The sequence below is a fragment of the Psittacula echo genome, assembly GCF_963264785.1.
Source record: "Psittacula echo genome assembly, chromosome: 27".
Taxonomy (NCBI): domain Eukaryota; kingdom Metazoa; phylum Chordata; class Aves; order Psittaciformes; family Psittacidae; genus Psittacula; species Psittacula echo.
Window position 1 is genome coordinate 2,847,548 of NC_137762.1, and position 14,458 is coordinate 2,862,005.

General features: G+C 64.5%; 2 protein-coding genes across 2 annotated transcripts; one reads left to right on the forward strand and one right to left on the reverse strand.

The window, feature by feature from the left end:
• Positions 1–6,796: 6,796 nt before the first annotated feature.
• Positions 6,797–9,316, reverse strand: LOC308230623 (uncharacterized protein; the record flags this gene model as incomplete). Its single annotated transcript, XM_080635420.1, has 3 exons — positions 6,797–7,371; positions 8,860–8,957; positions 9,231–9,316. The coding sequence occupies 3 exons, from the start codon at positions 9,314–9,316 to the stop codon at positions 6,797–6,799; spliced, it is 759 nt and encodes a 252-aa protein (XP_080491546.1).
• Positions 9,317–9,785: 469 nt separating this feature from the next.
• On the forward strand, positions 9,786–14,259 carry ASB8 (ankyrin repeat and SOCS box containing 8). Its single transcript, XM_080635328.1, has 3 exons — positions 9,786–10,157; positions 11,774–11,878; positions 12,752–14,259. The coding sequence occupies exons 1-3, from the start codon at positions 10,041–10,043 to the stop codon at positions 13,382–13,384; spliced, it is 855 nt and encodes a 284-aa protein (XP_080491454.1). The 5' UTR covers positions 9,786–10,040; the 3' UTR covers positions 13,385–14,259.
• Positions 14,260–14,458: the final 199 nt, after the last annotated feature.

Below are 14,458 nucleotides of genomic sequence, written 5' to 3' on the forward strand. Positions count from 1 at the left end.
TCGTCCCCCTGCCCATAGCTCAGTCCATGTGTCCCTGTTGAGGTGACAGCCTCATCCCCCTGCCCATAGCTCAGTCCATGTGTCCCTGTTGAGGTGACAGCCTCGTCCCCCTGCCCATAGCTCAGTCCATGTGTCCTGTTGAGGTGACAACCTCGTCCCCCTGCCCATAGCTCAGTCCATGTGTCCTGTTGAGGTGACAGCCTCGTCCCCCTGCCCATAGCTCAGTCCATGTGTCCCTGTTGAGGTGACAGCCTCATCCCCCTGCCCATAGCTCAGTCCATGTGTCCCTGTTGAGGTGACAGCCTCGTCCCCCTGCCCATAGCTCAGTCCATGTGTCCTGTTGAGGTGACAGCCTCGTCCCCCTGCCCATAGCTCAGTCCATCTGTCCCTGTTGAGGTGACAGCCTCGTCCCCCTGCCCATAGCTCAGTCCATGTGTCCCTGTTGAGATGACAACCTCGTCCCCCTGCCCATAGCTCAGTCCATGTGTCCCTGTTGAGGTGACAGCCTCGTCCCCCTGCCCATAGCTCAGTCCATCTGTCCCCCAGCTCCACGGTACCCTGTCTGCCTGCCTCTGCCCTTGTGTCCCCCAGCTCATCACCTCATCCCCGTGCCTGTAGACCAGTCCATGTATCCCCAGCTCCATGTCACCTCATCCCCCTGCCATCGTCCATGTGTCCCCCAGCTCCATGGTACTTGGTCTCCCTGCCTCTGCCCTTGTGTCTCCCAGCTCCACATCCCCTCCTCCTGCTGCCCACAGCTCAGTCCCTGTGTCCCCCATTGCGGTGTCGCCTCGTCCCCGTGCCCACAGCTCAGTCCCTGTGTCCCCCATTGCGGTGTCGCCTCGTCCCCGTGCCCACAGCTCAGTCCCTGTGTCCCCAGCTCCGTGTCACCTCGTCCCTGCCCATGGCCCAGTCCCCGGCACTCAGGGCACGAAGAGGGGCTTGTGGACGCGCTTGTGGCGGTTGAGCGTGGCGCTGCGGGCGAAGCTCTCCCCGCACTCCACGCAGATGAAGGGCTCGTGCCCGTGCGCCTGCGCCCGGTGCCGCTCCAGCTCGGCGCCGTCGCGGCAGCTCTGCCCGCACTCGGGGCAGGCGGGGGGGGCCTGGCCGCGGGCGGCGTGGACGCGCTGGTGCTTGAGCAGGTTGGTGCTCTGGGCGAAGCCGCGGCCGCACTGCGCGCACCGGTGGGGCCGCGCGCCCGAGTGCGTGCGCTGGTGCTTGATGAGGTTCTTGCTCTGCGTGAAGCTCTTCCCGCACTGCCCGCAGCTGTAGGGCTTCTCGCCGGTGTGGATGCGCTGGTGCTGGATGAGGTTGGAGCTCCAGCTGAAGCTCTTGCCGCAGTCCCCGCACCGATACGGCTTCTCCCCGGTGTGGGTCCGGCGGTGCTGCACCAGGTGCGAGTTCTGGCTGAAGCTCTTCCCGCACTCGCCGCACGTGCTGGGCCGCTCCCCGGTGTGAGTCCGCTGGTGCCGCAGCAGCTTGGACCAGTGGCTGAAGCTCTTCCCGCACTCGTTGCAGATGAAGGGGCGCTGGCGCCCGCCCCGGTGCCGCGTCCCCCCTTCCTCCTCCTCCTCCTCCTCCTCGCCGTAGCCCCCCGCTGACGTGGCGGCGCCGGAGCTGGGCTGTGCCCCCCGTTTCTGGGCTTTGGGGGGCAGGGGGCTGTGCGGGATCACGGTCTGGATGATCTCGTGGGGCAGGACCTCGTCCTCGCAGTCACTCACGATGCCGTCGTCAGCTGCAGGGAGGGGAGAAGCTGGGGATGGGGCTGACATCCCCCATAGAACCCCAGCCTGGATTGCGCTGAAGGGGCCTTAAAGCTCCAAACCAGCCCCAGGGACCCCTTCCACTGGAGCAGGGTGCTCCAAGCCCCTGTGTCCAACCTGGCCTTGAGCACTGCCAGGGATGGGGCAGCCACAGCTTCTCCATTCCAGCATCCCAACACCCTTATGAGGAAGAACTGCCCCATATCCCATTTAACTCTTCCCTGTTCCAGCTGGAAGCCCAAACTCCTCATCCCATCCCTGCACCCCTTGGCCAAAGCCCCTCTCCAGGTTTCCTGCAGCCCCTTTAGGCACTGGAGCTGCTCCAAGGCCTTGAACACTGCCAGGGATGGGGCAGCCACAGCTTCTCTGGGCACCCTGTGCCAGCGCCTCAGCACCCTCACAGGGAAGAGCTTCTGCCTAAGAGCTCATCTCAGTCTCCCCTCAGGCAGGTTCAAGCCATTCCCCTTGCCTTGTCCCTGCCTCCCTCGTCCCAAGCCCCTCTCCAGGTTCCCTGCAGCCCCTTTAGGCTCTGGAGCTGCTCTCAGGTCTCCCCTTCCCGCAGCAGAGGGGCAGGATCCCCTCCCGGAACTGCTGCTCCCGCTCTGGGGGTGCAGCCCCGCACCGGGGGGGCTCTGGGCTCAAGCGCTCCCTGAAGCCGGCTCATGGGGAGCTTCCCATCGGTCCATGGGGACAGGCCCCCCCCTCCCGGCCCCCCCTCGCCCCCTCCTCACCGATGTAAACCCTCCGGACCACGTCCCCCTCGTCCGAGTCGTGCAGCTCCACCACGCAGGGCTCCTCCTGCTCCATGGGGGCGGCCGGCGGGGGGGCTGCGGGGCAGGGGGAGCCCTCAGCACCCCCCACCTCACACAGGGACACCCCCACCCCCCCCATCCCCAGCTCCTCCCACATCCCCTTTGGCTCGGGGTGAGCCGGAGCCTGGCCAGAACCAGTGGGGGGGGGGGGGCGGGGGGGTCCCTCTGTGCCCCCCCCCAAATCCCCTCACGCTGCCCCAAATCCCTTTGTCCTGCGCCACATCCCTTCACCCCCCCAACCCCTGTGGGATTCCCCTATCCCTTTGTGCCCCCCCAACCCCTTCGTGCACCCCAAGTCCCTGTGTGCCCCCCAACCCCACCCCGTCCCCCCCATTACCTGTGCCCGGGGGGGTCCCACTCCTGCTCCCCACGGCTCTGCCCTGGCGCTGGACCCCAAAACCTGGGGGGGGGGGGGGGGGGCGCCACGGACACAGGCGGTTACGACCCCGCGGGGGGGGTCACTTGTTCCCCACCCCATGGGCCTGCCCCCCCCATTCACCCCCATAGGGAGGCTGGAAACCCCCCCCATACCCCCCCGCTCGGGTCCTGCAGCACTGGGGGGGGGGGGTTCCAGGACCTCCCCGAGCATCCCCGGTTCTGGTCCCGGTTCCCCCCGTGCCGCCCCCCCCCCCCCGCTCACCGGCCCCGTTGCGGCGGCTCCGCCGCTTCCGCCGCTCGCCCGGCCCGAGGGGGCGGCGGCTCCGCGGGCCCGGCCCCCGTGGGGGGGGGGGCTGGAGGCGGGGGGGTGGGGGGGTACCCCCGGTACCACCCCCGGTACCGCCCCCGGGCGCGGGGCTGCGCCCGCAGCGGGGCCGGAGCACCCCGAGGTGCCTGCACCCCCTATAGGGATGCTCTGTGCACCCCGAAAGTGCCTGCATCCCCATCCATAGCGCCTGCAGCACCTCAAAAGAACCTTAGCACCCACAAGGGTGCCCACTGCACCCCAAAATGCTTGTACCGCCCTCCTGGGGTGCCTGGTGCTCCCTAAAAGTGCCTGCATCCACCCCAAGATGCCCATCGCACCCCAAAGGTGCCTGTATCCCTTCTCTATGGTGCCTGATGCACCCCAAAGGTGCCTGCACCCCCCCACCTGCGGTCCCCCAGCAGTGCCTGTATCACCCCGAAGATGCTCCGTGCACCCCAAAGGTGCCCACAGTCCCTCCTTGGGGTGCCCTGCAGGTGCCCACTGCACCCAAGGATGCCCAGGAAGGTGCCCCCCAAAGCCGCTCAATGCACCCAGTGCACCCCAAAGCTCCCCAGAGCACCCCCAGGTCTTCCAGTGCCCCCCAGAGCTGCCCAGTGCAGGGCATCAGGGGGTGCAAGGTCCCCTCCCAGGCGCTCACACACACACTCGATGCCCCCCATCTCCGGGCTGTTTGGGGGGGTCTGTGGCTATTGTGGGGCTAAAGCAGCCCAATCCCAGCCCAGCGCTGCACCCGCGGGGGGAAACTGAGGCATTGACCCCCCCCCGGCGTGTCCATTGACCCTAAATGGGAGGCCCCCCCGATGGGGGGGTCATGGAGCCGCTCTCCTCACTGGGGGGCTGGGGGGGCCGAGCTGAGCCCCCAACACATCAAGGGGGGGGGCGCAAGGGGTCTCGGAGCATCGCGCCGGGGGGGGCACGGGCGCTGCAGGGCTTTTGCCCCCCAAAACCTCCCCTTTCCCCCCCCCCTTCCCCTCTCCCTGCCTCAGTTTCCCCCTCCTTTACCTCCCGGTGATGCCCGGGGGGGGCCGCGGCGCGGGGGCCGAGGGGCACAAAGGAACCGGGAAGCCCCGGGGGGATCCCCCCCCCCCTTCCAGCACCGCTCCCAACAGCGGCTCCGCAGCCCCGGCCCGAGATGGGGGTACCCGGTTTATGGGGGGGGGGTCCCCATCCTCCTGCATCCCCCCCCATCAGCTCCAAGGGCAGGGGCTCATCCATGTGTGTGTCCCCCCCCAAACCCGTCGGCCCCGGACTCACCTCTGCGGGGCTGGAGCGCTGGGATCCGGGATGGGAACAGGCGCAGGGTTCGGGGCCGGGGCGGGGGGGCCCTGGTGAAGGGTCCGGGGGGGGCGATGCGCTGAACGCGAGGCTGCTGCAGGGGGAGGCCGGGAACAGGAAGGTCCCAGCCTCATCCCATTCCTCCGGCCCCGCTGCCGCCGGATGCGCTTTTCCCACTCGGAGCAGGGAAAACACAAGGGGGGAACCTCGGGTAAAGGGGGGGGGGGGAGTGTTCAGCCCACGGTACCCCCAAACCCCACTGAGAGAGATGGGGGGGGGGGGAGCTCCTCCTGTGACGGGAAATCCGGGATTCAATCCGGGATTCGGGGTGTGTTTATAACCGCTCCGCTTGGAAAACGTTCCGGAGGGGGATTGGGGAGCGGGGATGGAACGCGGCTGGGGCTGGGGGGGGCAACGGAGGGAAATGAGCAGTCGGATCCCCCCCGTTCCCCCCCCCCATCGCTTTGTGTAACGGTTCCGGCTCCAGCCCCGCGTTTTCCGCCCCCCGGCGAAGGAAAATGGTTGGGAATTGTGCAACGAGGCCGGAGCGGGAGCGCGGGATCGGCCCCAGCGCCGGGGCTTGGGGGGGGCTCAGCACCCCCTGAGTGTTATAGGGGTGCAATGGCGGGGGTGCAATGGGGGATCCCCCCCGTCCCTGCCCCGGAGCGCTGCGTGCGGCGTGTGCCGAGGCCGCTGCGGGATCCGGCCCCGCGGGCACCGGCATCGGCTCCAGCAGAGCGGGAGGACGGGAAAATCCTGCCCATGGCGGCCCCCGGGATCGCGCCATTGCCGCGGCCGCCGCCCCGTCCCCGGGGGCATCCGGATCCCTGCGGGTGATGCTCGGGAGCCGTTTATTGAGCTCATGGGAGCGCCCCGAACCTGCGCCCCCCGGTTTGGGGGTGCTGAGCCCCTCTGCGGGAGATCGGCCCTGCTCCTGCCCGACGCGGGCCCTGGCCCCGCGATGCCGGTGCCCACTGGTGGGGATGAGCCCCAAAGGCATCCCCATCCTGGTGTCCTCATCCACACCCTGCATCCCCATCCCAGTGTTCTCAGACCCATCCCAGCATCCCCATCCTGGTGTCCCCATCCCAGTGTTCTTCATCCCTGGTGTCCCCATCCCAGTGTTCTTCATCCCAGCATCCCCATCCCCATGCTGATGTTCCCATCCTGGCATCCCTGTCTCCACCCTCGTGTCCCTCTCCCAGTGTCTTCATCCTGGTGTCCCCATCCCAGTATCCCTGTCCCCCATTCTGGTGTTGCCATACCAGTGTCAGCAGCCCCATCACTGCTGTCCTGATCCCCATCCCAGTATCCCTGCCCCCATCCCAGCATCCCCATCCTAGTGTCCCTATCCCCATCCCAGCATCCTTGTCTGCATCCCAGTGTCACCATTCCAGCATCCCCATCCTGGAATCCTCATCCCCATCTCAGTGTCTCCATCCCAACATCCCCACCCCAGTATCCCCATCCTGACATCCCCAATCTGGGATGTCCCCATCCCCATCCCAGAATCCCCATCCTAGCATCCCCGTCCTTGTGTCCCCGTCCCAGCATCCCCATTCCTGGTGTCCCCATCCCCATCCTGACATCCTCATTCCAGCATCCCCATCTGCATCCTGGCATCCTCATTCCAGCATCCCCATCCTGGTGTCCCCATCCCAGCATCTCCATCTCTTCATCCCCATCCCAATGCTCCCATCCTGACGTCCCCACCCCCATCCCTTCATCCCCATCCCAGCACCCCCACCCTGGTGTCCCCATCCCAGTAGCTCCATCCTGGCATCATCATCATCATCCTGGCCTCCCCATCCCCATCCTGATGCCCCCATCCCAGCATCTCCATCTCTTCATCCCCATCCCAATGCTCCCATCCTGACGTCCCCACCCCCATCCCTTCATCCCCATCCCAGCACCCCCACCCTGGTGTCCCCATCCCAGTAGCTCCATCCTGGCATCATCATCATCATCCTGGCCTCCCCATCCCCATCCTGATGCCCCCATCCCCATTCCAGTGTCCCCATCCCAGTGTCCCCATCTTGGACTCTCCATCCCCATGCTGATGTCCCCATCCCAGTATCCCCATCCCTTCATCCCCATCCTGGTGCCTCTATCCCTATCCCAGTGTCCCCATCCTGGTGTCCCCATCCCAATGTCCCCATCCCAGTGTCCCCATCTTGGACTCTCCATCCCCATCCTGATGTCCCCATCCCCATCCCAACGTCCCCATCCCAACGTCCCCATCACACGGCGTGAAGCTTCTGGTGCCGGCGGAGCTGGGCCTTGTGCCGGAAGCCATCCCCGCACTCGGCGCAGACGTGGGGCCGCTCGCCGGTGTGGGTGCGCCGGTGCCGGATGAGGTTGGAGCTGACGCTGAAGCGCTTCCCGCACTCCCCGCAGCTGTAGGGCCGCTCCCCGGTGTGGGTCCGCTGGTGCTGGATGAGCGCCGAGCTCTCGCTGAAGCGCTTCCCGCAGGCGCCGCAGCCGTAGGGCTTCTCGCCGGTGTGGATGCGCCGGTGCGTCACCAGGTTGGAGTTCTGGCTGAAGCCTTTGCCGCAGGCGCCGCACCTGAAGGGCTTCTCGCCCGTGTGGGTGATCTGGTGCCGCGCCAGGTCCGAGCTGCGGCTGAAGCCCTTCCCGCACTCACTGCAGATGGTGGGGCGCAGGCGGCCCCCCCGCAGCCCCACCAGCTCCCGCAGCAGCCCCAGGCCCCCCGCTTGTCCCGGTGCCTTGGCTGCTCCATGAGCCGGTGCCTTCCGTCGCGGCCGCGCTGGGCACATGGGAGAGTCCATGCCCGAGGCCGGCGGGATGGGGTGGGCTGTGGGGAGAGGAGAGCTGGGCACCAGCAGGACGCACTGGCATGGGTGGCACCGAGGGGTTGTGTCCCCTCTGTCCCATCCCCTCTGCCCTCCATCCCTTTTCCACCTTTTCTATCCCTACTTCCCCTTCTCCAGCCCCTCTTCCCCTTCCCCATTTGTTCTGTCCCTTCCCCAGCTCCTCTTCCCCTTCTCCATCATTATTTCTCCATCCCTTTTCTAACTCCATCCCCTCTTCACCTTCTCCATCCCTTTTCCACCTTCTCCAACCCATCTTCCCTTTCTCTATCCCCTCTTACCCGTTCCCTCTTCCCCTTCTCCATCCCTTCTTCCCTTCTCCATCCCCTTTTCCACCTTCCCTATCCCTCTGTCCCTTCTCCATCCCGTCTTCACCTTCTCCATCCCTTTCCCACCTTCCCCATCCCCTCTTTGGTTTGGGGACAGCAGTGACACCCCTGTGCCATTCCCAGGCCCAGGTTTAACTCCCAGTGCAGCCCCTGCTCCATGTCCTGCATCCCGGGATCAGATCACCCCCATGCCATGGGATTGGGACATCCCTGTACCCTGGGATCAGGGCATTGCCATGAAGTGGGATCAGAACATGCTCACACCGCGGGATCAGGACATCCTTGCACCCCAGAACTGGGACATCCCCATGGTGTGGGAGCAGGGTACCCCTGCCCCCCAAGATCGGATCATCACCATGCCATAGGATGGGGACATCCCTGCATCCCGGGATCAGTGTCCCCGTGCCACAGTGATGGGGGATCCCTGCATCCCTAAACTGGAGCCTCCCCATGCCACGCAGCAGGGACATCCCTGAACCTGGGACTGGAGCATCCCTGTGCTGCGGCATTGAGGTATCTGGATGCCACAGGAATGGGGAACCCCTGCACCCCGGGATTGGGATTGTGCCACAGACACGGGACATCCGTGAACCCCAGATCAGAGCATCCCCTAACCATGCACCAAGACATCCCCATGCTGGGGGGTTGAGGTACCCCCATGCCATAGAACCTGGGTACCTGCAGCCCAGGACTGGAGCATCCCCTCCTTCTTCTAACCAGGGCAACCCCACGCCAAGGGATGGGGGCACCCCCATACCCTGTAATCACGATAACCCCGTGCCATGGGAATGGACATCCCTGGATCCCTTATAATACCCCCATACCCCAGGATCAGGGTACCCGATGCGATGGGAATGGCACCTCCCTGCAGCCCAGGGCTGGGGTACCTCTGTGCTGTGGGATCATTGTACCCTCATACTCTGGGGTATCCTTGTGCCATGGGAATGGAGCTGGGATACCCCTGTGCTATGACATCAGGCTGTCCCCATGCCATGGGAACAGGGCATCCCCCATCCCTGGAGCACCCCCATAGTAGGAATCAGAGCAGCCCCACACAATGGGAACGGGAGGACTCAGCACTCCACACGGGCACACCACAGCCCCTCACCATGGCCAGGAGCTGCTTTGGGGGGGGGTCCTCACCTGCAGGGGTCCCCTCTGGCACCTCCTGTGGGTCCCGGGCGGGCGCTTTCCCCTCCGCATCCATCGCCGCCATCCCAGCACGCTCAGACGGGGCGATCCTGACCGGGATGGGGGGCAAAGAGATGGGGTGAAACGGGGAGGGGGGTCCCCATCCCATCCATGCCTCAGCTCCTGATGCTGGGCGGCACCAAGCCCATGGGTTGCGGTTTGAGGCATCCCCATCGCGAACCCTCCTTCCCCTCCTGAAGCTCCCCCAAGCTGGGGAAGGGGCCGCGCTCCCCCCGAGCATCACCACCATCACGGGAAGGGGGAAAAAGGGGGGGGGGGTGTCCCTGTTCTCCCTCTTTTGGGGGGGTCCCGGCCCCACTCACCGCTGCAGCCGGCCCGGGCGGGGGGGACGCGGGGGGGCCGGTGCGGAGCGCGGGAGCGGGGCCGCGGCGGAGCGGGCTCTCCTCATGGCCGCCCTCGGCTGCCGCATGGCGCGGCCCCGGCAACGGGGCCCCGGGGCTGTGCCCCCCCTCCATGGTGTGTGTGTGGGGAGGGATTTGGGGTGTGACCCCCCCCCACCATGGTGCGTCTGGGGGGGATTTGGGGTGTGACCCCCCCATGGTGGGTCTGGGGGCACTAGGCCTCGTTGCCATGGAGACACCGGGACCAGGGTACCCCCCGCCATCGCTCCCGGTTGGGGCCCTGGAACGCAGCGGGCGCTCAGGGAGACAGCGGATTGGTGGAGAGAGAAGAGAGGGGCGGGGCTTTCTGGCGGGGGCGGGAGGCGATTGGAGGAGAGCAAAGAGCAAGGGGGGAGCGACACCGCTGAGGGCGGGGAAGAGGCGGAGCCTCGAGGGACGCCGGGAGCGGGATTGGTGGAGAGCTGGCGGGGAAGGGGCGTGGTATCTCCTTGCGCATGCTCTGAGGCGTCACTTCCGGGTGGCGGTGGCTTCCGTCTCTCTCTGGGCCGGGAGCGGCCGCGCTGGGGCTGCGCGAACCCCCGGGACCCCCGCCACGGGACCCCCGTTAACACCGGGACCCCCCACCCGCGCTCCTCCCTCCGCGCTCGCTGCGGCCTGGGCAGTGTCTCCGCCCCTGCCCGCCGCACAGGAGGGGGCGGCAGCTCAGGGCCTGTGGCCGGGGGCTCGTCGGGGCCGCCCGGGGCATGCGGCCGCGGCCGTCGGCCCCGCACTATGTGGTACATCATGCAGAGCATCCAGAGCAAGTACTCGCTGTCGGAGCGGCTCATCCGCACCATCGCCGCCATCCGCTCCTTCCCGCGGGACAACGTGGAGGATCTCATAGGCAGGGTGAGACCGCAGCGCTCGGGCAGGGGCTTAGGGGAGGGCGCCGCGGTGGGACACCCCATGCGGTGCCCCGGAGCTGCGGGCCGGTTCCACGCTGGAGGGCCGGCTCGCGGCTATCGTTCCCCGCTGCTTGAACACCCGTCGGGGTTGAGGGTCTGGTGGGGCTGGAGCCCGTCCTTGGCCCCACGGAGGGTGGATCTGGAGCTTTGCCTAGGTCGGGGCAACCCGCGGTACCAGCACAGGCTGGGGATGGAGGGATTGAGAGTAACCCTGAGGAGAAGGCCTTGGGGTGTCGGGTGAGGAGAAGCCCCCCTGACCCGGCTTCAGTGTGCGCTTGAACCCACAACCCCCCCCCGTGTGCTGGGCTGCACCCTCAGAGCGTGAGCAGCAGCTCAGGGAGGGGATCCTGCCCCTCTGCTGCGGGAAGGGGGACCCCCCCTGCAGCGCTGATCCAGCTCTGGGGCAGCAGCACAAGAGGGACGTGGAGCTGATGCAGGGAGAACTGGAGGAAGCCATGGAGCTGCTGCGAGGGCTGGAGCAGCTCTGCTCTGGAGCCAGGCTGAGAGAGCTGGGCTGGGTCAGCCTGGAGAAGAGAAGGCTCCTGAAGGGGAGACCTTATTGTGCCCTTTCAGTTCTTAAAAGGGGCCTATAAGAAAGATGGAGAGAGGCTTTTCAGCCTGGCCTGTTGTGACAGGGCGAGGGGTGATGGTTTTAAACTAAAAGAGGTGATTCAGTCTGAATGGGAGGAAGAAATCCTTTGCAACGAGGCTGTTAAAACCCTAGCACATGTTGCGCAGAGAGGTGATGGATGCCCCATTCCTGGAGGTATTCCAGGCCAGGCTGGATGTGGTTCTGGCACATGCAACAGACATTGATCTAGACATTGATCTACCTGATCTAGTTGAAGATGTCCCTGCTTATTGAGGGGGAATTGGCCTAGATGAGCTTTAAGATCCCTCCCAACCCAAGCTGTTCCATGATTCACCTCAGCCCAGGTCACTCCTGTGAGCACTGGAGAGCCCTGGCTGAGCCTGACGGCTCCAGGCAGCTGCTGAGCTATTTCGGGTGGTGAGGCCTCTGCAAAGCATCATAAACCTCCTTGGAGACACCCTTTGAGAGCCACCGAGCCCCCGGGTTCAGCTCAGGGCTGTGTCCCACCAGGGATGCTCCCATGCAATGCCAGAGCCTCACTGGTGGCTTCTGAACCACTGCTGGTGAGGCAGAGACCCCAGCTCCCTTTCCAACCCCCTCCTCTGTGCCCATCCAGCCTCACACCAGCCATTCCTTAAGATCCCACTGGAGCAGAGAGTCGGCACATGGAGGATAACCAGCTCCATGGGTTACACCAACCGCTGCAGCCCTTGGTGTCTTCAGGCATCATTTAGTGATGATGAATGAACTAAAGCCAAAGCCTGGAGCAATGCACGGGCTGTTGAGAGCTTCTGCCCCTTGGGGAGCTCCATGCAAGTACTGAACCAAGCCCCCAGGCTGTGCAGGAGTGGTAATGACACTTCTCCATTAAGAAACCTCAGATGAGGGGGCTGGAGATGCTCTTCGGGTGGGAAGGGCCAGGCTGGGCAGGTTTGCTGATCCCAGCTGGGGTTTGCTGTGCTCTCCAGGGTGCAGATGTGAACTGCATGCACGGGACACTGAAGCCGCTGCACTGCGCCTGCATGGTGGCTGATGCCGACTGCGTCGAGCTGCTGCTGCAGAAGGGAGCAGAGGTAAGGCCCTTGAAACAATAAAGCACAGTAAAAAGATAAAGGGCCCTTTGAAACGGGCCTGGGGAGTTGAGGGGCCAGGACTGGAGCCGATGGGTTTATGTGGTGCTGGTTTTGCGCTGATGGAGGCCAGCGTGAACCTCATGGGGTTCAATGAGGCCAAGCGCAAGGTCCTGCCCCTGGGTTGGGGCAATCAACACAGACACAGGCTTGGGAGACCTTAGAGCAGCTGCAGTGCCTAAAGGGGCTACAAGAAACCTGGAGAGGGGCTTTGGCCAAGGGCCTGTAGGGACAGGCCAAGGGGAATGGCTTTAACCTGCCCGAGGGGAGACTGAGATGAGCTCTTAGGCAGAAGCTCTTCCCTGTGAGGGTGCTGAGGCGCTGGCACAGGGTGCCCAGAGAAGCTGTGGCTGCCCCATCCCTGGCAGTGCTCAAGGCCAGGTTGGACACAGGGGCTTGGAGCAAGCTGTTCCAGTGGAAGGGGTCCCTGCCCATGGCAGGAGATCGGAGCTGGATGAGCTTTAAGGTTCCTTCCCACCCAACACATTCCATGGTTCTATGGTTTCGTGCCTCCTCGCGGGGTAAAATGGGCCCAGGTGAAGGTTTCTCATCCCACCAGGGAGTGCATTCTTTGTGCCTGAGGTCTTGGGGTGCCCTTTCATCTGGGAGTAGGAAGCCTGAAGGAAATGAAACCACTATAGTGCCTCATTTTTGGCACTTCCTTCTGGCCACTGTTCAGGTCGGGCCACCCCCCACTCCCTGCCTCACCTTCCCATCCACTAAACTTGGGACGTGGGAATGGTTTCACGCCATGGAGCTTCCCCTGATGCCATCAGGCCCCCTGAACCCATTCTCCTGCCTCCCCTTCTCGTGCAGGTGAACGCTCTGGATGGCTACAACCGAACAGCCCTTCACTACGCAGCGGAGAAGGACGAAACGTGCGTGGAAATCCTCTTGGAATACGGCGCCAACCCCAACGCCCTGGACGGGAACAAGGACACCCCCCTGCACTGGGCAGCCTTCAAGAACAACGCCGAGTGCGTGCGGGCTCTGCTGGAGAACGGCGCCCTGGTGAACGCCCGTGACTACAACAACGACACGCCACTGAGCTGGGCCGCCATGAAGGGCAACCTGGAGAGCGTCAGCGTCCTGCTCGACTTCGGCGCCGAGGTCCGCGTGGTCAACCTCAAAGGGCAAAGCCCCATCTCCCGTCTGGTGGCTTTGCTGGTGCGGGGCTTGGGGACGGAGCGGGAGGATTCCTGCTTCGATCTTCTCCATCGCGCTATCGGACACTTTGAGCTGAGGAAGAACGGGAGCATGCCCTGGGAGGTGACCAGGGACCAGCAGCTCTGCCAGAAGCTCACCCTGCTCTGCTCAGCCCCGGGGACACTGCAGACACTGTCACGTTACGCCGTCCGCCGCAGCCTGGGCGTGCGGTTCCTGCCGGAGGCCGTGAAGCAGCTGCCTCTGCCCACCTGCCTCAAGGAGTACGTGCTGCTGCTCAGCTAAGCCAAGGACGGGGCGCCGGGAGGAAGGATGAGGATGGTTTGGGATTCGTGGGTGCTGCATTCCCCTCCCCGCTCACTGGTGTTCATCCTGCTCTGCCCAGCAGGGCCCCACCGGTGCTGCTTGTGGTGTCTCTGTGCCCTCAGCGCCTGCTCGGCAGCTCCTGCCACGCTCTCCCTTCATGAGATGAACTGTCCCCTTTTCCTGGCACATTACACCCCAGCTGATGAATTAACCTGGTTTTTCCCCTCTATTTTTTTGCCCTGGGGAAAGGAAAGCTTTCTAGGCATGAGGAGAGCAGGGAGACCCTCCTTTGGAGGCAGGAACGCAAGAGGTGTTCTCAGACCCAGAGAATCCTGTGGGACGTGGATTAAGCCACCTTAAACGTGTGCCGTGAACCTGTGTGATTGTGGAGCCAGCACGTGCACTCAGTGCTTGGACCCACACATGGCAACAACACCCTGTAGATGAAAGAGCTTGTGTGTCCTCATCCCCTCAATGCCTGGAAATGTCTTTTTCCCTTCTTATCTCTAAGATGTGTCGCTGCTGTAGGGGGGAAGAGGGTGGGAGCACCCCAAAAGCCAACACTTGTCTTCCTGCTCTGGAGTAGCTCCACTCAGAGCTTGGGATGCTCCATGCCCCTGAGCAGAGAGAGGGTCTCCCCCCATCTGCCACACCATAACCCCCCTAAGCTCTTCCTTAGCTTTGGTTTTCACCATTAACTCACTGTTTGTTGTTGATTTTGTGTGTGTGTGTATGGACTTCAGGAGGAAGAGTGAGGATGTGCTGGCAGGGGGCACCGGGCAGGACCCCCGCGGGCAGCGCCCATTCTCCCTTTGCTCTGTCGTGTATCCGTGGAAATAAACTTGGAAAGTGCATGTGTGTCACCCACTGGAGGCCGGGGATCAGCCCCACTCCTTTGGGGTCCTCCCTGAAGCAGGGAGGGCGCCTCGGGGTGGGGTTTGTGGGTGCTGCTGCTGGTGGTCCCGTTCCTGTGCTTGGTTTTGGCACCTCACACAGGCCTCATCCATGGTTGTACCTTGGCAAAGCCTCATCCCACCGAGCCCTGCGTGGGTT

Coding starts and splice junctions, on each gene's coding strand:
- ASB8 (XM_080635328.1), top strand. CDS start 10,041: ATGTGGTACATCATGCAGAGCATCCAGAGCAAGTACTCGCTGTCGGAG. Junction 10,158..11,773: donor TGGAGGATCTCATAGGCAGG/GTGAGACCGCAG, acceptor TGTGCTCTCCAG/GGTGCAGATGTGAACTGCAT. Junction 11,879..12,751: donor TGCTGCAGAAGGGAGCAGAG/GTAAGGCCCTTG, acceptor CTTCTCGTGCAG/GTGAACGCTCTGGATGGCTA.